Below are 19,810 nucleotides of genomic sequence, written 5' to 3' on the forward strand. Positions count from 1 at the left end.
TCTTTCTGCTCTGGATAATGATGACCTATCAGTTCTGCTTCTCTTGGATAACTCAGCTGCGTTCGATACGATCGATCACTCTGTTCTGCTCTCTCGTCTCGAATCTGTTTTTGGCATTCACTCTACCGCTCTTCACTGGTTTAGTTCATATCTACAGGGTCGTAGTCAGTATGTGTCTGTCAATAATCTCTCATCTCCTCCATCTCCTCCATCTCCTCTCTGTTTCGGCGTTCCCCAGGGATCAGTTCTAGGCCCAGTTTTATTTGTACTATACACCACTCCTCTCTCTGCCGTCATCAAGCAACACGCAGTCAATCACTACCTCTTTGCAGACGACACACAACTCCAACAAGCATGCAAGCCTACAGAAATCCAAGCGGTGACGCACACTCTCCAAAACTGCACTTCAGATATTAAATCATGGATGACAAACAATATGCTCAAGTTAAATGATGACAAGACTGAATTTCTTCTTTTCTCTGGAGCTTCCTGTTCGACCACTTCCCTTCCAGCCTCCATCACAGTAGGTTCTAGTGACATTTCTCTCTCTGATAGTGCTAGGAATCTTGGGTTCATCATGGACTCCCACCTCTCAATGAAACAACACATCAAAAAAGTCTGTCAGACATGTTACTTTGAGATCAGAAGAATAGGTTCCATAAGAAAATTTCTCACTGTTGATGCCACTAAAACTCTCGTTACATCCTGCATTCTGTCCAGATTAGATTACTGCAACTCCCTTCTCATAGGCTGCCCTGACTCCACTCTCCAACCCTTGCAAAAAGTACAACACTCTGCTGCACGTCTCATTTTCAGAGCACAGCATCGACAACCCTGCACTCCTCTCATGAAAGAACTTCACTGGCTTCCTGTATCTGAACGTATTAGGTATAAAGCTGCCTGCTTCTGCTACAATATCATCTCTGAATCGGCACCTGCCTATCTTTCTGAACTGGTCTCTCTCTACACTCCCTCTCGCACCCTTCGTTCTTCTGATGATGCTCGACTTCTCTGTCAAGGTCGCTTTAAACGCAAGGCTCATGGCTTCCGCACGTTTTCGTATTATGGACCTCAGTTATGGAATTCACTCCCCTTTCAATTACGTCACTCTCCATCCATTTCATCTTTTAAGTCCAATTTGAAAACTCACTTGTTCCAACAACACTACGGATAGTTCCTTAGTATAGAGTCTGGGGATGTGAGATGTGCATGATGTGTTGTTTGAATCTGACAGTGATTGTATGATTTTTGTATACATGTATTGTTGTCCCGCGCTTTGAACTTTTGATAAGGCGCTTTATAAATGCCCGTTATTATTATTATTATTATATAATTAATGACCGGTAATTTTTAATGAGTTGGGGCATTCTGACCAATCACAGGATCTGTTTCATTAAAACGCCAACTTGATTGAATTACAATATACAGCATGACTTCCCTTCATTGTCTCTGTTAATCTAGGGAGAAAATATCCAGCGATATTTCTCCGTAGGCCTAAAGTTCGGCCATGACCTAGGCAAAATAACTTGCGCAGCCGCAGAAACAAGAAAATGGAAATCTTTTATGAAATGATTGGGAGCCACGCAAATTTGACCTCTTGATTCCGACCATGAACCCGCTGTTGATAATCTGGAAGGTCGTACGAGAAATGCAGATCTATCTCTGGTCGATTCATAGATTCAACCTACAAACTGCGACCTCATCTGTGATCAGATGGCCAAGCAATGCGTGAAATCTTTTATTCTAAAGCCTTATGGCTCGTTTCGACAAGCATTAAACGGATGAAATTAACCACATGCAGTTTATTCTTCAGAAACATGCACACAAAAAATGGGTTGGGTTCGGTGATTTGTACATAAACGTCTTCCTCACAATAGATTCGCTGATTTGTCTTATGAAGCCGTCATCAACACGAACACAATGATTGCAGAAGCAAACTCTGTACCTACACGACCGAGACACAAGACTGTTTATTTCACAGCTGCAATGTGAATAGAGAACAAAGACGTTTTGGGTACGCTCACTCACGTCAGGTCTTCACTGACAAGCTAGGAACAGACGGAAAATTCCGAACAAAAGTAAATGACGTTAAAGTCTCTTTCGCTTTGCGTGTAACTTTGTCATGACGTCTTTTTGTGACGACAGTATACGCGACAATTTGTTCGCTTCCGGTGTCATTTTAGACTGAAAAGCAACTCAAAAGAAGGAGCTAAGCCTGTGTCTTGAAACAGCTGAAACACTCTTTTGAATTGCCGTTTCAATGTTAACCAAAAAGTTAAAGAAAAAAAACAAGGTTCAGTTGCGAACTGACAGCGGATTGAGCATTTATTCCTGTTGATGAAGGTACGATTGAAGCTTTATTCTCTCCGTCAACCAACAAGACTAGATTTGTAGCAGACGAAAAACAAAGTGTGCGTTTTTCCTGTCACGCGAGTATGTCGTTATAAGTTATCTGTACGTTGTGAAGACATTTCAAAACAAAATTTAGCTTTGATGCGTCACGGGATATAAGCTTATACGTTTTCATCCATGGAATTGTTTTTTTCGTCTTGGCAGGGTGAATGAATTCATGATGTCTTTTCCGGAACTGGACAAAACTGGCCTTGCCAAGACTGAAACAAAATATAGTTCTACAACTTCTAGGCTTGGGTTGATTGCCCATGGTGAATTTCCAATGATTTGTTTCCACATCCCATGACAAATTCTCTTTACTTTGGTCATGCCATATATACGTTACAGCTCCGTCCATCCATGGTATCGCGTGATATTTTGTCTCGACGGGGTGAAAGAATATAATGACGTCACTTTCATTGACCCAGTCTCGACAAAATATCAGGCGATACCATGGATGGACGGAGCTGTAACTTATACATACATTATTTGTATTTTTGACCAAATTATGACATTTTACACAGATTGAGACAGTCAGTGTTCCTCAAGGTGAACACGGACTGTCAAGGTGTGTGTAAAATGTCATATTTTGGTCAAAAATACAAATAACATTTATGTATCGATTGGTTCTGGTTAGAATTCCTTTTAATTGTTTTTTTAATGTACAAACATGCACTATGTTGTAGTCTCAGCTGGCCGCCTAATATGGAATGTAACAGAGCATGTGTAAACCAACCCACACAGAAACGCACTTTGTTTAACACCACAATGTACTCCAATACAGGTAACAAGGAAGACAATCAGTGTACTGGCCAGTTGGATCTATAATGTCATTCCTATGACCCATACACAGCAACTGCACATGGCAACTCTCACACCTTCACCCGAATAGCCAATATCTTTCCTCAATATAATTCTGAATGATGCGTATCGTTTGGCTTTATTGATCTTTCCAGGACCAAGGCATCTTCAATCTCTTCTTTGTGTGTGGGCCAGTAGGAGCCTGCTGTCATCAAGCACCAGTGCCTTGAAGTCCTGGAGCATAAACAGAAAATCACCCATCAGTGAAAACACTTGATTCAAATTCAAACTTCGAAAAGGGTTGAAAAAATGAACCAGATGCAAGAAAAAGTGTGAAAATAAAGAGTTACAAAAGAGTGTTTGTAATCTATTCATCTACGTAATGGAGTGCAAGTGTGAGTAAAAGGTGGGGGTGGGTGAGAGAGGGGGGATGGGATATACATGTGGGCATTGGCTTTCCAGAATTTTAGCATTCTGACACACTGACAAGTGTGAAAATGTGTTCTAGTGCTCCTGACGAGCAAAAGTGTCAGTTACACATCTTTAGCTACTTGGAATGAATGCCCAGTTTATCATTGCATTGTACAGTGAAACCCTAACTTTGCGCCCCCCCCCCATCCCCCCCCCCCCCCTTTTAATAAAACCACAACAACATTTGTCTTAAAAGACACTACTTTCTCAGATTCCTGTTTATAACCTCTATTCTAAGACATTCTGCTTTTCTTTGAATGAGTTTGCTGTATATACATATTTATCTTAAAAGAAGGGCTCCACTGTATCTCTAATTTTTTTCTCTACAAGAGGTATTGTTGCAGCATCTGTCAAGTGCTAAACCGCAAAAAGGTCAATTTGATATAATTATTCAATACTGATGTTTCAAGCTAAGCAGAACTGCTGTTTGACATGTGGTTGGAAAATGTGCTTCAGGGATTGTCTTGTTTAAAAACAAATTGAACAGGAAGGCAGACATCTATTTGAACTGCAAAGCAGACACAATTCAAAAACCTTCACATCATTATTATGACTTCCTACATAACAGCATGATCATGGAATCTGTTAGCCAATGTGTCAGATCATAAAGATCATTATGGAGGCAGAAATGATCCCCTCAAATCAATCTGTAAAATATCCTTCTTTACAAACAGCATACAGGTGTAGCTAAAACAGAATTCATATTACAGTGGAACCCCCTTTTACGATCTCCCAAAATCTGATAAAATCAGGTATTAAAAAGCAGGAAGTCTTAAAATGAAGGTGAATTTGCATAGGTTATGACCAGAAAATCTGAAAAGCAAGGTCTAAATATAGGGGAGATCTTGAATTGTGAAGGTTTTTAAAAGGGGGGTTTCACGGTACAGCACCCCAATTGTGAGGACTGTTCATTTATTTCCCTTTATCAGACACTAAAAGATTTTGGGTACTGAAATTTAACTGCACAAATTATCTTGACAAAATCAGGATGCTAAAGCTGAATTTTCATTCTTTTTCAATATTTTTTGAAACCAGGAAATACATACATTCCCTAGAATGAAAAAAAATGCACCGGTAATGTAATTTGTGACTGAGACCTAAAAACCTCACCGTTGGTCATTATTTAGTATACCCTGTAACAAAGTCTTCGACCTCACAAATCTTGCAGAATAAAAAGGTACTTACTCGAATGATTGAGTTTGGAGGAGGGGTGGGGGTTGAGGGGGGGGGGAAGCAGTGAGAGAAAGTACTTATAACTATAGTCCTGATTCACCTTCAAATTGTTTTCTGGGCCACCCAGACCACTAATTTGCCCTCCCCCCCCCCCTCCCCACCCACTTACACACAATTTTACTTTTTTTCTGCACACATTACATTCCTAAAACACATGCACACCCACACATAACAAATACACAATACGCACTGATTTTCTTGACATTGTTCAGTTGGATGAATGTAATTTCTTCATTTTCTGTGATAGCACTCTATTGGAATTCACAAAATTACCCTTGGCTCTGACATCATAAGTCTTTTTCTTTTAACTCCTGCACACAGAGAAAGTATCTATATATTATAAGTATAACTAGTCCTCACTTACCTTCAAATTGTTATTCGAATCAGCCTTCTTGCCCAGCAAATCAATTTCAGTTTGAGAAGACTTGGTCCAGTCCTTACCTCTGCATCAGCTCACACCTCTGCTAATTCCTCTCCCTATCCTGCCTCGATGTGCACTTTTCTCTTGCACGAGCAGCCTGGCCGCTTGTTGTTTTGAACGTAAAACTTCCATAGCCTGAAAATAAAGACAAATGCTTGAAAAGGATACACATATATTAATCAATCTCCCTTACAGTTAATGAGTTATTTGTTGCAAACTTCAATCATAATAAGGAAAAGCTCACTTAAGTTTTGACAGCTAGTGGCACACAACGTTCACACACACAACAATTGTACTCTTTTTTCACGTGTATACAAACATACACATATATATGATTATATCACAAGCATAACACACACACACACACACACACACACACACACACACACACACACACACACACACACACACACACACACAAACACACACAAACACACAATCACACAGTGACACACACAGTCACAGTCATGCACACAGTGACACACACACACACACAGTGATACAAGTCTCTCTCTCTCACACACACACACACACACACACACACACACACACACACACACACACACACAACACATGCACAAGACACTGATTTCCTCGACATTGTTCAGAGGGATAAGTATAATTTCTTCTCTTTTGGGTTACTATTATGAGAAAAGACATAATTTTTAGAGCTCTCTATTTGTCTGAAACATGAATGCGCTTTGCTTCGAACTCTTGCACGTTTACTGTTCCCTGTGTTCGATCAGTGACATGAATGGAATTTGAAACAAATGCATAAGCTTATAGGTAAAAGCGCAACTTTAGAGACATATATTTGAAATGATCACCAACAGGCAATACATATGTCCAAGATAATCTGACTGAGTACTGCTTCTAAAGTACGAGCATGATCTTCGTCAAGGCGAACCATTTTGAGTGCTACGGGGCTTTTTGACTCGCATCATCGATTTATTTGCAGTCCTGCTGAGAGCAACTTGTACACTGATACTGACTGTCCTATTGAAAGCTTTATTTCCTGTCAGACAACGTTAACTAAAGCTGGAAAATGTAACACTTATCTTGTCAGACTAAAATGATCGCAGGAAGACGCCATTGTTGACACATTTGACAAGGGAAATCACCCAACCATTGCAAGAGTGCTCTTTCCTTGGATTCTGTTACGACAATTAATTAGCTATCAAAACTGTTGAATTTGCAAAGTCTAAGTTATTCCTCATGGATGGTAGCATTATTTGTAACGTAGAATCTTACGGTGATGCTTTGAAAGCGATCTGAAGGCCTTTTCCCGGCGGATACTATCCCTTTAAACAAATACGATTCAAAAAGAGCTGACCATACGGTGTGTGCTTTAAGTGATGTTTTTTGACGTATAACAGGTGCGTCCTATTAGGTGATTAGCAGTATGATGGAACGATAACTTCAAAACCTGAACACTTTCAGTATTGTTGTGTGCATCATTGTTGTTAATCTAAGTTGTGTGTTCGCAACACTGCATGATAAATTAGAAATGGATTGCCACCTACGTTAATTGTGTATATTACTTCATTGATAGACTGCAGGACTGGCTACCACGGAGATCAGTGCACGTCACCATGCACATCCCTGAGTTCTCGGTGTACACAATGTAGCCAGGACGGGACGTGTACAGGTTGCAGTGGACCATTTATACCGCCCAGCTGTTCAGGTAAAATACATCCTTCTGCATCTCCCCCTTCTACCCTCTCTCTCTCTCTCTCTCTCTCTCTCTCTCTCTCTCTCTCTCTCTCTCTCTCTCTCGGGAGCTTAGCCTTCTCGGGAGCGTTTCTCTGGAACTCCTTCCCCCAACAGATAAATAAATCCCTGTGCCTTGAATATGTGCGCGATATAAATTGCATTTACATAGTGCAATATCATATTTGATTGTATCCCTTTTATGTTTTATGTTTTATGTGTGTCGTCCTATACAATTGTTGTTATAATCGTTTACAGGCAGACAGGGTGTGCCGAAGAAAAATTTCCATTTTTATGTAATATTTTAATGGACAATAAAGTGCTGTTATTGTTATTGTTATTGTTATAAAATAAAAAAAAATAAAAAAGTAAAAAAAATCCCTGCGCTTAGAACTGTACCCACGGAATACGCGCGATATAAGCCTCATATTGATTGATTGAACAGATAAGAAATGCAACTTCAGTGAAAATGTTTAAGAGACAGTCACGTTGACACATCATTCGTGAATGAAATGTCTTGTTTGATTGTTATTTTGTTAAATTTTTGTACTAGTGTTAACGGATGTGTAGCTGATCGGATCAACTTTATTCTCAAATGAAAGGCATAACTATATGTCAATGTAATTTTGTAATTTTTAAGTTCTCCTTATGTAATTCCTTAAATGCACATTGTGTTGCATTCCATACAATGTATTTCTGTATTTTATATGATTGAATTTATATTTTTAATGTGCGTCTGTCTTTATGTGTTGTATAACGGACAGGTTGGAAGAATAGGCTTTGCCTAAAACCTTTATCCTTTAGTAATAAAGTTCTGAGTCTGAGTCTGAGTCTCTCTTTCTCTCTTTCTCTCTTTCTCTCTTTCTCTCTCTCTCTCTCTCTCTCTCTCTCTCTCTCTCTCTCTCTCTCTCTCTCTCTGTCTCTCAGCAACACACATACATGTTAACATATATACACACACACACATACACACACGCACGCACGCTCGCACCTACACACGCATACACGCACTCACACGCGCTCACACACACACACACACACACACACACGTATGGATCTCTTAGAATGGATCCATTTCCGTCATTATTACACGCAGAGCCACTAAAATCATAGGGTGCAGTTAGCATAAGCTACTCCACGTGCCTATAACACGAACTGTGTACTCGGATGCATATCCTATTCATAAAACAGCGTTGAATACAAGGTTGTAGTTGCCGACAGCAACACTTTTCAAAATGTCGTTGGACATGCGCAGAGTGAGATAAGTTTTTAAACATCTATTTATTCAGCATAAAGAGAAAAATATGAGGTACGTGTTGGACACCAACTTTAGTTACATTATGCAGTATGGGAGCTGTTAAAGCGATATGTCTAGACCTACTCCCCTTCCGTTGCTTATGCGGACCGTATATTTTGTGTAATGCGAGCAAACACGCTGTATCTATAATTACCCGCCGTGCATATGTGTCTCTGAAGATCTGCCTCTCTTCTACTCAAAATTGGGTATACTGGATTTGAACCATTTTGATATGACGTCACAGCTAACCGCATACATTGTGTTTTTTGACAGTATGATTCCCTTTTAATCGGCAAAACGGTGACTAAAACTGAACGATAGATCCTTCTTTTTACATTTAGTCAAGTTTTGACTAAATGTTTTAACGTAGAGGGAGACGAGGGTCGTGGTGTATGTGTGTGTGTGTGTGTGTTTGGGTATGTGTGTGTGTGTGTGTGTATATGTGTGTGTGTGTGTCTGTCTGTGTGTGTGTAGAGCGATTCAGACTAAACTACCAGACCGATCTTTATGAAATTTGATAAGAGAGTTCCTGGGTATGATATCCTCAGACTTTGATGACGTCATATCCGGCTTTTCGTGAAAGTTGAGGCGGCACTGTCACGCTCTCATTTTTCAACCAAATTGGTTGAAATTTTGGTCAAGTAATCTTCGACGAAGCCCGGACTTCGTTATTGTATTTCAGCTTGGTGGCTTAAAAATTAATTAATGACTTTGGTCATTAAAAATCTGAAAATTGTAAAAAAATTTTTTTTTATAAAACGATCCAAATTTACGTTCATCTTATTCTCCATCATTTTTTGATTCCAAAAACGTATAAATATGTTATATTTGGATTAAAAACAAGCTCTGAAAATTAAAAATATAAAAATTATTATCAAAATTAAATTTTCGAAATCAATTTAAAAACACTTTCATCTTATTCCTTGTCGGTTCCTGATTCCAAAAACATATAGATATGATATGTTTGGATTAAAAACACGCTCAGAAAGTTAAAACGAAGAGAGGTACAGAAAAGCGTGCTATCCTTCTCAGCGCAACTACTACCCCGCTCTTCTTGTCAATTTCACTGCCTTTGCCATGAGCGGTGGACTGACGATGCTACGAGTATACGGTTTTGCTGCGTTGCATTGCGAGTTCATTCTGTGAGTTCGACAGCTACTTGACTAAATGTTGTATTTTCGCCTTACGCGACTTGTTTCTTTTGTTTACGTCAGAGAGTATTTTGTTTCTCCAAAATGTTAAAATATATCAAAATGTTCATGGAATCAGCAACATGTGACAACAAGACATACGGACGAAAGTGCAGTGAGAGTTGCGGTCAGTGTAAAGGGAGACAACCGTGCGACAGAGTGACAGGCAGCTGTATCACAGGCTGTCAACCAGGCTACACGGGGCAGCTTTGTAAGACACGTGAGTACAAAACAAAATCAAAGTAGCCATAGGTTTACCGCTGGGGACAGTTATTGCGGATGACTGATGTTTGCATGCAGAAATGCTATGCCGCTCTGAAGACGAAATGTTACAGCTTAATTTTGTTTGTTTAAAAGCTGTATTTATTAATTTATTTTTTGGGAGGGCCGACTGGGAGGTTGATAGAAGAAACAAAGCCTTTCACAATTCGTGTTAGTTAAAAGAAAATTACCTCCATCAAATTGAATGGTCACTTCCGTGGCATTAAAGCAACGCGATATCTGTCCAGGATCGCCACGAAGAAGAATGCTGTTGTTTGTTTGTGAGGCGAGAAAATTATCCCAAGAAGTAAGAACTAAGGATGGAAACTATGGGCCAATGGTATTGGCACTTATCTTCTGAAGTTATATAAACATAACATCAAAGAACATACAAATCAGCTTTCGAAACGCTTAGGCCACAAGCTTTGAGATGTTAGGAGATCATCAACATGAAGAAAACATTCGTTTCGTTTGAAACACGTTACAATTGCTCTGTAAGCCAATTTAAAAAAACTAAAACACACAACCACATAATCGAATTCGTTTTTTAATTTTTTTTTTTTACATTAAGTCAAGTTTTGACTAAATGTTTAACAAAGACGGGGAGTCGAGACGAGGGTGGGGGTGCATGTGTGTGTGTGTGTGTGTGTGTGTGTGTGTGTGTGTGTGTGTGTGTGTGTGTAGAGCAATTCAGAGAAAACTACTTGACCGATCTTCATGAAACTGTACAAGTGAATTCGTGCAAACGATAATGCCAGATGTTTGTTTTTCTTTCTCCATTGTTTTGATAAATGTCTTTGATGACGCCCTGTCTGGCTTTTTGTAAAAGTTTAGGCGGCACTGTCACACCCTCATTTTTCGATCAAATCGATTGAACATTTGGTCAAGCAATCTTTAACGAAGCTCGGACTTTGGGATCGTATTCAGCTTGGAAGCTTAAACATCAATTAATGAGATTGATAATGATAAATCTGAACATTCTAATTAAATCAAAATTGTAGTAATTGATCCAAAAATGATTCAATCTCATTCTGTATCATTTTACTGATTCCAAAAACATGTAGATATGTTATGTTTGGAATAAATGCAAGCTCAGTAAGTTTTAAAAAACTACAGAAAAAGTGCGCTTTCCTGTTAAACCCAGTCACAATTGCGTTAAACTAACTTGTCAATTTATGTACGTTTTTCACCTGAAAAAGTATCGACGATTACCTTGCCGTGGTGTATTGACGAAACTATATTGTAAAGGTGAAAAGATGCAGTGCGTTCAATATCATTCTGTTACTTCGACACATTGACTAAATGTGGTAATTTCGCTTTGCGCGACTTGTTTCATCTTGTTGTGCAGTACAACTGGACAATGAAAAAGACAGCCTGGTTGTTCCTGTGGTAGGTTCTGTCATCGGCGCTGCTATCATCATTGCTATTGCTATTGTTGGTGCTGTTTGGTGAGATCACACACACACACACACACACACACACACGCACACACACACGCACACACGCACACACACATAGACACACTCACACAAGGACAAACATACACTCACACTCAAACACACACACACACACACACACACACATAGACACACACACACACACACACACACACACACACACACACACACACACACACACACACACACACACACACACACAAGAACAATTCATACACATTCACACAAGCATGTACAAAAAACCGCATCGTGTTTATTTCTTTAAAAGACGAGAAAATTATGTTTGCTCAATTACTAGGGAAGAAAACGAAAACACATAACTACTTTAAAACGCTTTTTGCCTTCATTTGAAATAGCAGGGCACGTTCTGTTTCAGCTGGTATCGCCGCTCCAGGGAGGAATTCGCAGAGAACCGCGACAGATCGGGAACCATTGGAGGTATGTTGTTGTTTGTTGACGATGCAAATTCTTACAAATGTTTGGTTATGGTTGGTGGGCAATATAGAGGCACACTCAAACGCAGGTGCACGCACACACGCACGGACATACGTCCACGCCCACACACATATATATACACACACACACACATACGCCCACACACACACACACACACACACACACAAACACACATACACAAGAATACACGCATACAAGAATACACACACACACACACACACACGCACACACACACACCCACACACACACACAAACACACGCGCGCGCACGAAAAGCAACTGAGCCACCATACCAACAATCCCACATGTTGTGATTTTGTTCTTCTCTATTAAGCATGTCATGCTTTTGTTTCAGATCAGATGCATTAACTTTATCGTAACAGCAGTTCAAAAGAATCCTTTTGATGAAAAACAAATGAAGCTTTATGTGGAGAGTACAGATCTTACAGCAATAAGGTTTGTCAACAAGTTTAATGTGTGACAGTTCAAGAAAAATTGATCATGAAAATGTCACTTTAAAAAAAACAATCCTTGCGAATTTGGTATGATTCAACCAGAACATAAGTTAAGGTAAATCATTTGACGTTTACAGAACCTGGAATCACCCACAGTGACAGTTCAGGAGTACAACCCCCCTCATCAGCCACCCCACATGAAGACACGACATACTACGAAATCTCCGACACAGATAATACACATGAGATGCGTGAAGTGCAACATAACTACGACATGCTGCACCCCTACTCAAACGATGACGCAGACAGGCAGCCATACTCGCAAATAACGCCACACGTGTCTGACGTCACCAGGTCACCAGGAAACACTGCTAATACAAACACCTCATTTTCTTGAACAAAAAGGGAGAAAGAGATATAACGCACTGTTCTATGCTAATGGGAGTCCCAAGAAACGTTATTTTTCTAGTTTGGCACTTACGGTGTTCGAGGCTTGCCTGAATATTAAATATGAAAGTTAATGAACACTAGCTGATATTTCATCTTAATGATATCTGCAAAGGCAGTTGCAATACTGTGTTTTGTTAAATATGCGGATTGTGACATTTTGAATCAGACTATGGAACTTACAGGAATGTTGTTTAAACAAGATGTGATTTTTCGAGCTTCTGAATTGTTTCTGTCAACACATCGAAACGCTGCAAGATGGCCATTTGTGTGTGTGTGTGTGTGTGTGTGTGTGTGTGTGTGTGTGTGTGTGTGTGTGTGTGTGTGTGTGTGTGTGTGTGTGTGTGTGTGTGTGTAAAAACGTGTGTGTGTGTGTGTGTGTGTGTATTAATAGAATAGAATATACTCGAATAGAATAAAATAGAATACTCTTTTATTGCCACGACACCTTAAAGCTTATACGGCACAAACCAAACCACAGAAATACAAGAAGAATCATTGCTTCTTCTTCGGAAAACAGTCAAGTACAGTCATATTTACCAAGCTGTAACTGAAGTGTTTCTTTATTTATATGTTGATTAGGTAAATCATGCAAGTGTCTAGAATTATGTATATGTTTCATTAAGTTTTCTCTGATATCAATATATTGAATTCAATGCATTTGTCTAAAAGATGCATTTCATCCTCCAATGTCCCACACCTGTTCTATTTCGGTATGTTAGTATAACTCCCCGGTTCAATTTTCAAGTCATGAGCACTTATTCTATGTTTACACAATGCTTGTTTGTATTTTATATCTGCTATTGATAAGTATGCTGCGGTTTGATAACCTTTTACTGCAGTTTTGTAAAATATTAACTTGGATGAGCTGTTTACTTTTTCTTTCAAGTATTCCTTATAATTATTTCGTTTCTAATTTGTCCGGTATTATATATCTCAATCTTCTTATGATAAATGTAAACTGCATGGTTCTTCCAAACGTGATTTAACCCTATCATTTGTTGACTGTTTCACAAATGATACCCATGGATCAGTATCTTGTGAATTTCTATTAATATGATCAGTGCAGTATTTTCGGAGTCTTTTTATGTAATGGTAGGTCAGATTTGGAGGGCATGATACAATGGATAAGAAACTTGAAGCTAGAAATAATGTATTTTTCCTCATCTTTGGCCGTGTTTAAGGACAGTTCAATGTCTTATGTGCTGCTGCGGCTAATGATTGGGACTAGATCATTGTTTTTACTTTCTTCTCGTTTGTATAAAGTTGCAAAGTTTTGCCTATTGTGATTTTTTGTCGATTTTTCATTCGGCCCTTCTGTTTTTCTCTGTTCGATTTTGAGGTTACCCTTATTTGAGCGGCGGTCACGTGATCCCTGTGTGTTTTCTTTGTGCTTAATATTATTTTGATTGGACCTAGCTATTGATGTGTACACTGTTGATAACCAATTGTTTGTTGTATGTTTATCAGGGTTTGCTAGTGTGTGATAGGGTTCGTGTCCGTCTGTAGATGTTCAGTAGTTTCTTTGTTAGTCCTGTGTTGACAACTCTTCGACAAGCGCTTAGAACTGTACCCACGGAATACGCGCTATATAAGCTTCCTATTGATTGATTGATTGATAATAAATATTTAATCTAAAAGGTGATCCTGATAGTTAACTATGCACAAACACAATGTTTTCAAAATGTTCTTCATAAAACGTCTTTAAACATTAATTAAGTCAATACGGTACCTCAACAGCAAAAACAATGAACATGTAAGGCGTGTAAGTGGTTTAACTTCGCCAGTGAATAATCGCATGCGAAGCCAGTTTATAAAGTTGTGACAAGAAAATTGGTTGATTGAAATCAACAGGGGCCAATGCTGTGTTTTAATACAAAGAAGGGGTAATGTACGCGGACACATGTTTTATGCGGGTTACATGTGTTGCACAGTATTTGGAACAGCGGTGTTACTGTATAGACAGTGGTGCCTGTGGTGAAAGGATACCATTTGGACCAGCGAAAAGTGTTGGAACATTGCAAGTGGGGTATCTTGACAGGCACATTTTTGTCGAGATAATAATGACAGTGACAGCAGGAGGTTGTTGTTTTTTCAAGCGAGGTGTCCATTTATTTGAGGAGCTTTTTCATCACTGTAGATCACTGTAGTAGAGACAATTGAAGCTGTGAATGAACAATACAGAGAGAGAGAGAGAGAGAGAGAGAGAGAGAGAGAGAGAGAGAGAGAGAGAGAGACAGAGACAGAGAGAGAGAGAGAGAGAGAGAGAGAGAGAGAGAGAGAGAGAGAGAGAGAGAGAGAGAGAGCAGATGTATCCTGTGCATTGTCTGGGTAGAAATAATGTATGAAAGAAAATACGCAGGTAAAACACGTGTGCAGAGGTGATTCTCTCAGGTGCCAGGAGATTGGTTCCATATAACTCTCGCTTACTCCATTAGACATGTCGTATGCATATAGAGCGCTTACTTCCCTTTGGTTGCGTGAAGAGGTAATAAGTCTGTGCTGTGATTGGGTACTATTGTATCAGAATAGTTTGCTGTTATTGTGTGTGTGTGTGGGTTTTTTTTTTGCGTGAGTTTTGCCGATTCATTTATAGTTTCTGTATTGTCATTTATCTGTTAACTTTTGGAAGTATATGTAGCATGTGTTCATCATGCGGCAGCTGTCGAACGCAGAGCTAGAGGCGAGCCGGTAGCATATACTGTCAATCAATCAATCAATAGGAAGCTTATATAGCGCGCATTCCGTGGGTACAGTTCTAAGCGCTTGTCTAAGAGTTGTCAACACAGGACTAATGTGGAGAAAAGCGACTACAGGAATATTTTTTTTGTCTTTTCTCCATATGCAATTTTCTTCTTAAAGTTTATAGAGTGAAGAAGAAGAGAAAGCGTAGAGAGCAGAATATATTATCTAAGTTAGTATCGAAACTGTGTGGAATTAAGATTCACACTCTAAAATCATATTTGTTTAGTAAATGTTCGGAGATATGTATGATAAAGTACTTTTCCATTGTTCTCTCGCGGTTGACACGATGGCGCCGTAACATGTAACCTTTCTGTATTGACTTTTTAACCCCTAGGTCGTTTCTCCTGTCACGAATGTTTGCGCACGTGGGCCGTCAGTGAGCGCATTGTCTTTTCTACATTCACCTCCCACCTTCCTCCCCAACCCCCCTTTCCTGTGTGACCTGATTCTTTACTTCTATATTAATAATATACTTGATACACACAGACGAACACACATACATACACACACACACACACACACACACATACACACTCTCTCTCTCTCTCTCTCTCTCTCTCTCTCTCTCTCTCTCTCTCTTTTATTTTATGTCACATAGTAGCTTTTATATCATTCTTTCTTTTACCCATGTATTCAATATAAACATGTATTCTGTATTCATTTGTTTAGTAGAATAGAGATTTTATGTTTATCATCTACATAATTATGAGAAGCCTGTTGAATATACACTGTGTTTGATTGTGGTTAACTTGTAACTACATACGTTTTTGGTGTGACATGACTATTTTGCGAGGTAATAGTCAGAGGTTTTGCACTTTGTTCACAGTGTTAATAACCAATGAGTGTTTGGTATCAAATGATGCGTCGAAGAATTTCCATTTTATTGATGTATTTCTTTATAACGGTCCTGGTGTAGTTTTCTTAGTACAGGAGTTTTTGTGTATTTTTGAGGGATTTTAACTATAGCTTCTATGGAGGCTGACAGCAGCCTCGAAACTCTCCCCCTCCCTCCCCATTTTGTTATGTGATCCCAGAGCGACGTTTTCATTGGTTCCTTGGTTGTGACGTCAGGGACAGTCATGGAAGGTATATAAGCTGTTAGTTTTCAAGGTTCGGGGGAGTCTTGGCAACCAACCTGTCTTAACCCCTTCACTGCCACAGTATATGTGACCTTCCACCACAGAATGAGTCGCATGTCACCTTTGCATGATTTTCATATTTTTACATATTTCTAAAGAGTTTTTTATGCTCTATCCAGTAGTGAAAACCGTTTTAGAAAAGAGCGAAAACTGTTTGAGTTATAAGCCTATGACTAAGGTGACCCTCACACTGTTACCAGACACTCCCCGGACTTTTATTAAGCCTAGCGCAGAACCGCGCGAGGTGACATGCGACTCTATTCGTGGTGGAGGGTCACATATTAGCATTTTGGTCTTGCTGGTCAATGGGAAAGAACTGTGTTTAAACCCCATCAAGAAGTTGGACAGTGGTTACCTCCCATTTAGTTTTCACAAATGTCCTGAAAAGTGCTGATGTAAATGCCACATACCTAGTACGTGTATATATGTATGGGCGTAGGACAAACCAAAAACAAGTCGCGTAAGGCGAAAATACAACATTTAGTCAAGTAGCTGTGGAACTCACAGAATGAAACTGAACGCAATGCAATTTTTCAGCAAGACCGTATACTCGCAGCATCGTCAGTCCACCGCGCACGGCAAAGGCAGTGAAATTGACAAGAAGAGCGGGGTAGTACTTGCGCTGAGAAGGATAGCACGCTTTTCTGTACCTCTCTTCGTTTTAACTTTCTGAGCGTGTTTTTAATCCAAACATATCATATCTATATGTTTTTGGAATCAGGAACCGACAAGGAATAAGATGAAAGTGTTTTTAAATTGATTTCGAAAATTTAATTTTGATCATAATTTTTATATTTTTAATTTTCAGAGCTTGTTTTTAATCCAAATATAACATATGTAATGTTTTTGGAATCAGAAAATGATGGAGAATAAGATGAACGTAAATTTGGATCGTTTTATAAATTTTTTTTATTTTTTTACAATTTTCAAATTTTTAATGACCAAAATCATTAATTAATTTTTAAGCCACCAAGCTGAAATGCAATACCGAAGTCCGGGCTTTGTCGAAGATTACTTGACCAAAATTTCAACCAATTTGGTTGAAAAATGAGAGCGTGACAGTGCCGCCTCAACTTTCACGAAAAGCCGGATATGACGTCATCAAAGACATTTATTGAAAAAATGAAAAAAACCTATGGGGATTTCATACCCAGGAACTCTCATGTCAAATTTCATAAAGATCGGTCCAGTAGTTTAGTCTGAATCGCTCTACACACACACACAGACAGACACACAGACACACACACACACACACACACACACACACACACACACACACACACACACACACACACACGCACGCACATACACCACGACCCTCGTCTCGATTCCCCCCTCTACGTTAAAACATTTAGTCAAAACTTGACTAAATGTAATGACCACGTAATACATACGGGGTGGGCAGTGAAGGGGTTAAGTGTCTAAATGGTATACCGCACTTCCCACTTAGGGTTACAGCATTGCTTCGGTGGGAATGGTTGTGGAAGGGTCCCAACCTGAGTACTGAGAAGTATTTGTTGTTATCTCTAAATTGTCCTCCGGAGTTTTGGTAACCAACCTGGCTTAAGTGTCTAAATGGTATACCGGACTCCGCCCTGTGGACTGAACTAACAGGGTTAAAAACAAACGTTCCGCAGTCCCAGGTTACCACACGGCGAGTAAAGTGGCGTCGCTTTACTCTTTCACTTTATTTTTACTCAGGCCCCGAACCTCTGCCCAAATTTTCAGCCATTTTAGGACATAGGATATTGCTTTCAGTAGCGTATTTTGCTAAGGGTACCTACGGGTCATGCCCAATTTTTCAGCCATTTTAGGACTTAGAATATTTTTCGAGTCGTAGGAAAATTACAGGAATAGAGTGAACCAATGTACATATATACTTTCTGAAAAGAACCTACGCCTTGTATTGAGTTGTTTATATGATTTGTTTTGATTCAATACAATTTTGAACTTCACCCGCCTCTTCTTGGGTATCTATTCTGTGTGTCTGTTTGTCCTGTCGTGAGATTGCCATCCTGACAAATGACCTTCAAACACGTATAACATCTAAGACACAGACACAGACAGTTAGAGTTAATGTGAAGCTAAGACCGCTCGGCTTTACACTAACAAAGAAACGAACATCTACAGACGGACACGAACCCTATCACACACTAACAAACCCTGATAAACATACAACAAACAACTATTTAACAACAGTGTACACATCGATAGCTAGGTCCAAACACAATAATATTAAGCACAAAGAAAACACCTCTCACAGAGCACAGCACAAGAATGTCTTTTGGGGCACAACACATCACGTCGAACATGAAAGTCGCAGCCAGCTACGGGAAGAACTGAGTCTTCAACCTACTCTTGAACGCGTCAAGAGAGGGGCTCTGGCGAAGCTCAAGCGGCAGGGAGTTCCAGACGGAGGGGCCCGCGGAGGGAAATGCACGCTTACCAGCAGATGCGAGTTTCGAGCGAGGGATGTGAAGGCGGAGTGGGTCAGCAGCTACCTTGTGTACGCCCACCCCCCTTTTGCACCAATGTCGTTCAAAAGTAGGTGGCGGGCGTTTACTAGGTACTGTACCTATGCAAAATCTGTTCCTCGTGAGAAAAAGCAGTATTTGATCACTTGTTATGAGAATGATCGAAGGATTTGTTTCTGTGCGAAAATGTTTATACCCTCTACGTCTCTTTCTCTGTAACACAGGCGAGTTCGTGTGTTCAAGTGCCTCGCCAGAATGGAACATGGAAAGTAACCACAACAATCCCTTTGTGTCATACTTTCAGAACAACAAATGCTCATATCGCATATGACAATGATGATTCCATTGTTACGAGCAGCAGCGCGTGTGTCTGAAGAAAAATCAGTATCTTGCAAACACTAAAATATCATAATTTTAGTCAGATCTTTTGTCCTGATCAAAGTCATATAGCAAACACAGCGGTGTATTAAAAAAAAAAACCAGTCAGTCAGTTCACTCGATCTCTTTACATGTCGACCTCTCAAACATCAGATGAGTTTCTCAAATCTTCGTCCACTTTTGGCATCCTGAGCTATCAAGAGACTGCGGTGGAAAATGTATGAACTCAACGGTATGACTGCATTGCCGCATTTTGTCATTTTTCATTCGACTGATATCTCTGTACTTTTGTGAACAGAGTTGGAATCAACTAGAAACTATTTTTACACCTTTGTAACAAAGGCTCAACAAGAGCTGTACAAAATATTGCAATGAGAAAGAGCCAGCAACTGTGCTCCTTCGCCTGCTTCTGTGATTTAGGTCAGTACGCCCCTCACGGTTTTTTTCGTGGGATTACGTTGCATTACAGCAGACTTAGCCCAACG

General features: G+C 39.6%; 1 protein-coding gene across 2 annotated transcripts in view; it reads left to right on the forward strand.

Moving 5' to 3' along the window:
* LOC138976189 (scavenger receptor class F member 1-like) overlaps positions 1-15,551 on the forward strand; it is a 74,153-nt gene extending 58,602 nt beyond the window's left edge. For both annotated transcript variants that reach the window (XM_070349034.1, XM_070349035.1), the window contains exons 6-10: positions 6,870-7,001; positions 9,594-9,734; positions 11,124-11,223; positions 11,609-11,670; positions 12,280-15,551. In XM_070349034.1, the coding sequence (XP_070205135.1) occupies positions 6,870-7,001; positions 9,594-9,734; positions 11,124-11,223; positions 11,609-11,670; positions 12,280-12,539 (695 nt within the window). In that variant the 3' untranslated portion in view covers positions 12,540-15,551. The remainder of the gene's footprint in view (positions 1-6,869; positions 7,002-9,593; positions 9,735-11,123; positions 11,224-11,608; positions 11,671-12,279) is intronic.
* The last annotated feature ends 4,259 nt before the right edge of the window (positions 15,552-19,810 follow it).

Source organism: Littorina saxatilis, linkage group LG9 (genome assembly GCF_037325665.1).
Source record: "Littorina saxatilis isolate snail1 linkage group LG9, US_GU_Lsax_2.0, whole genome shotgun sequence".
Classification (NCBI taxonomy): domain Eukaryota; kingdom Metazoa; phylum Mollusca; class Gastropoda; order Littorinimorpha; family Littorinidae; genus Littorina; species Littorina saxatilis.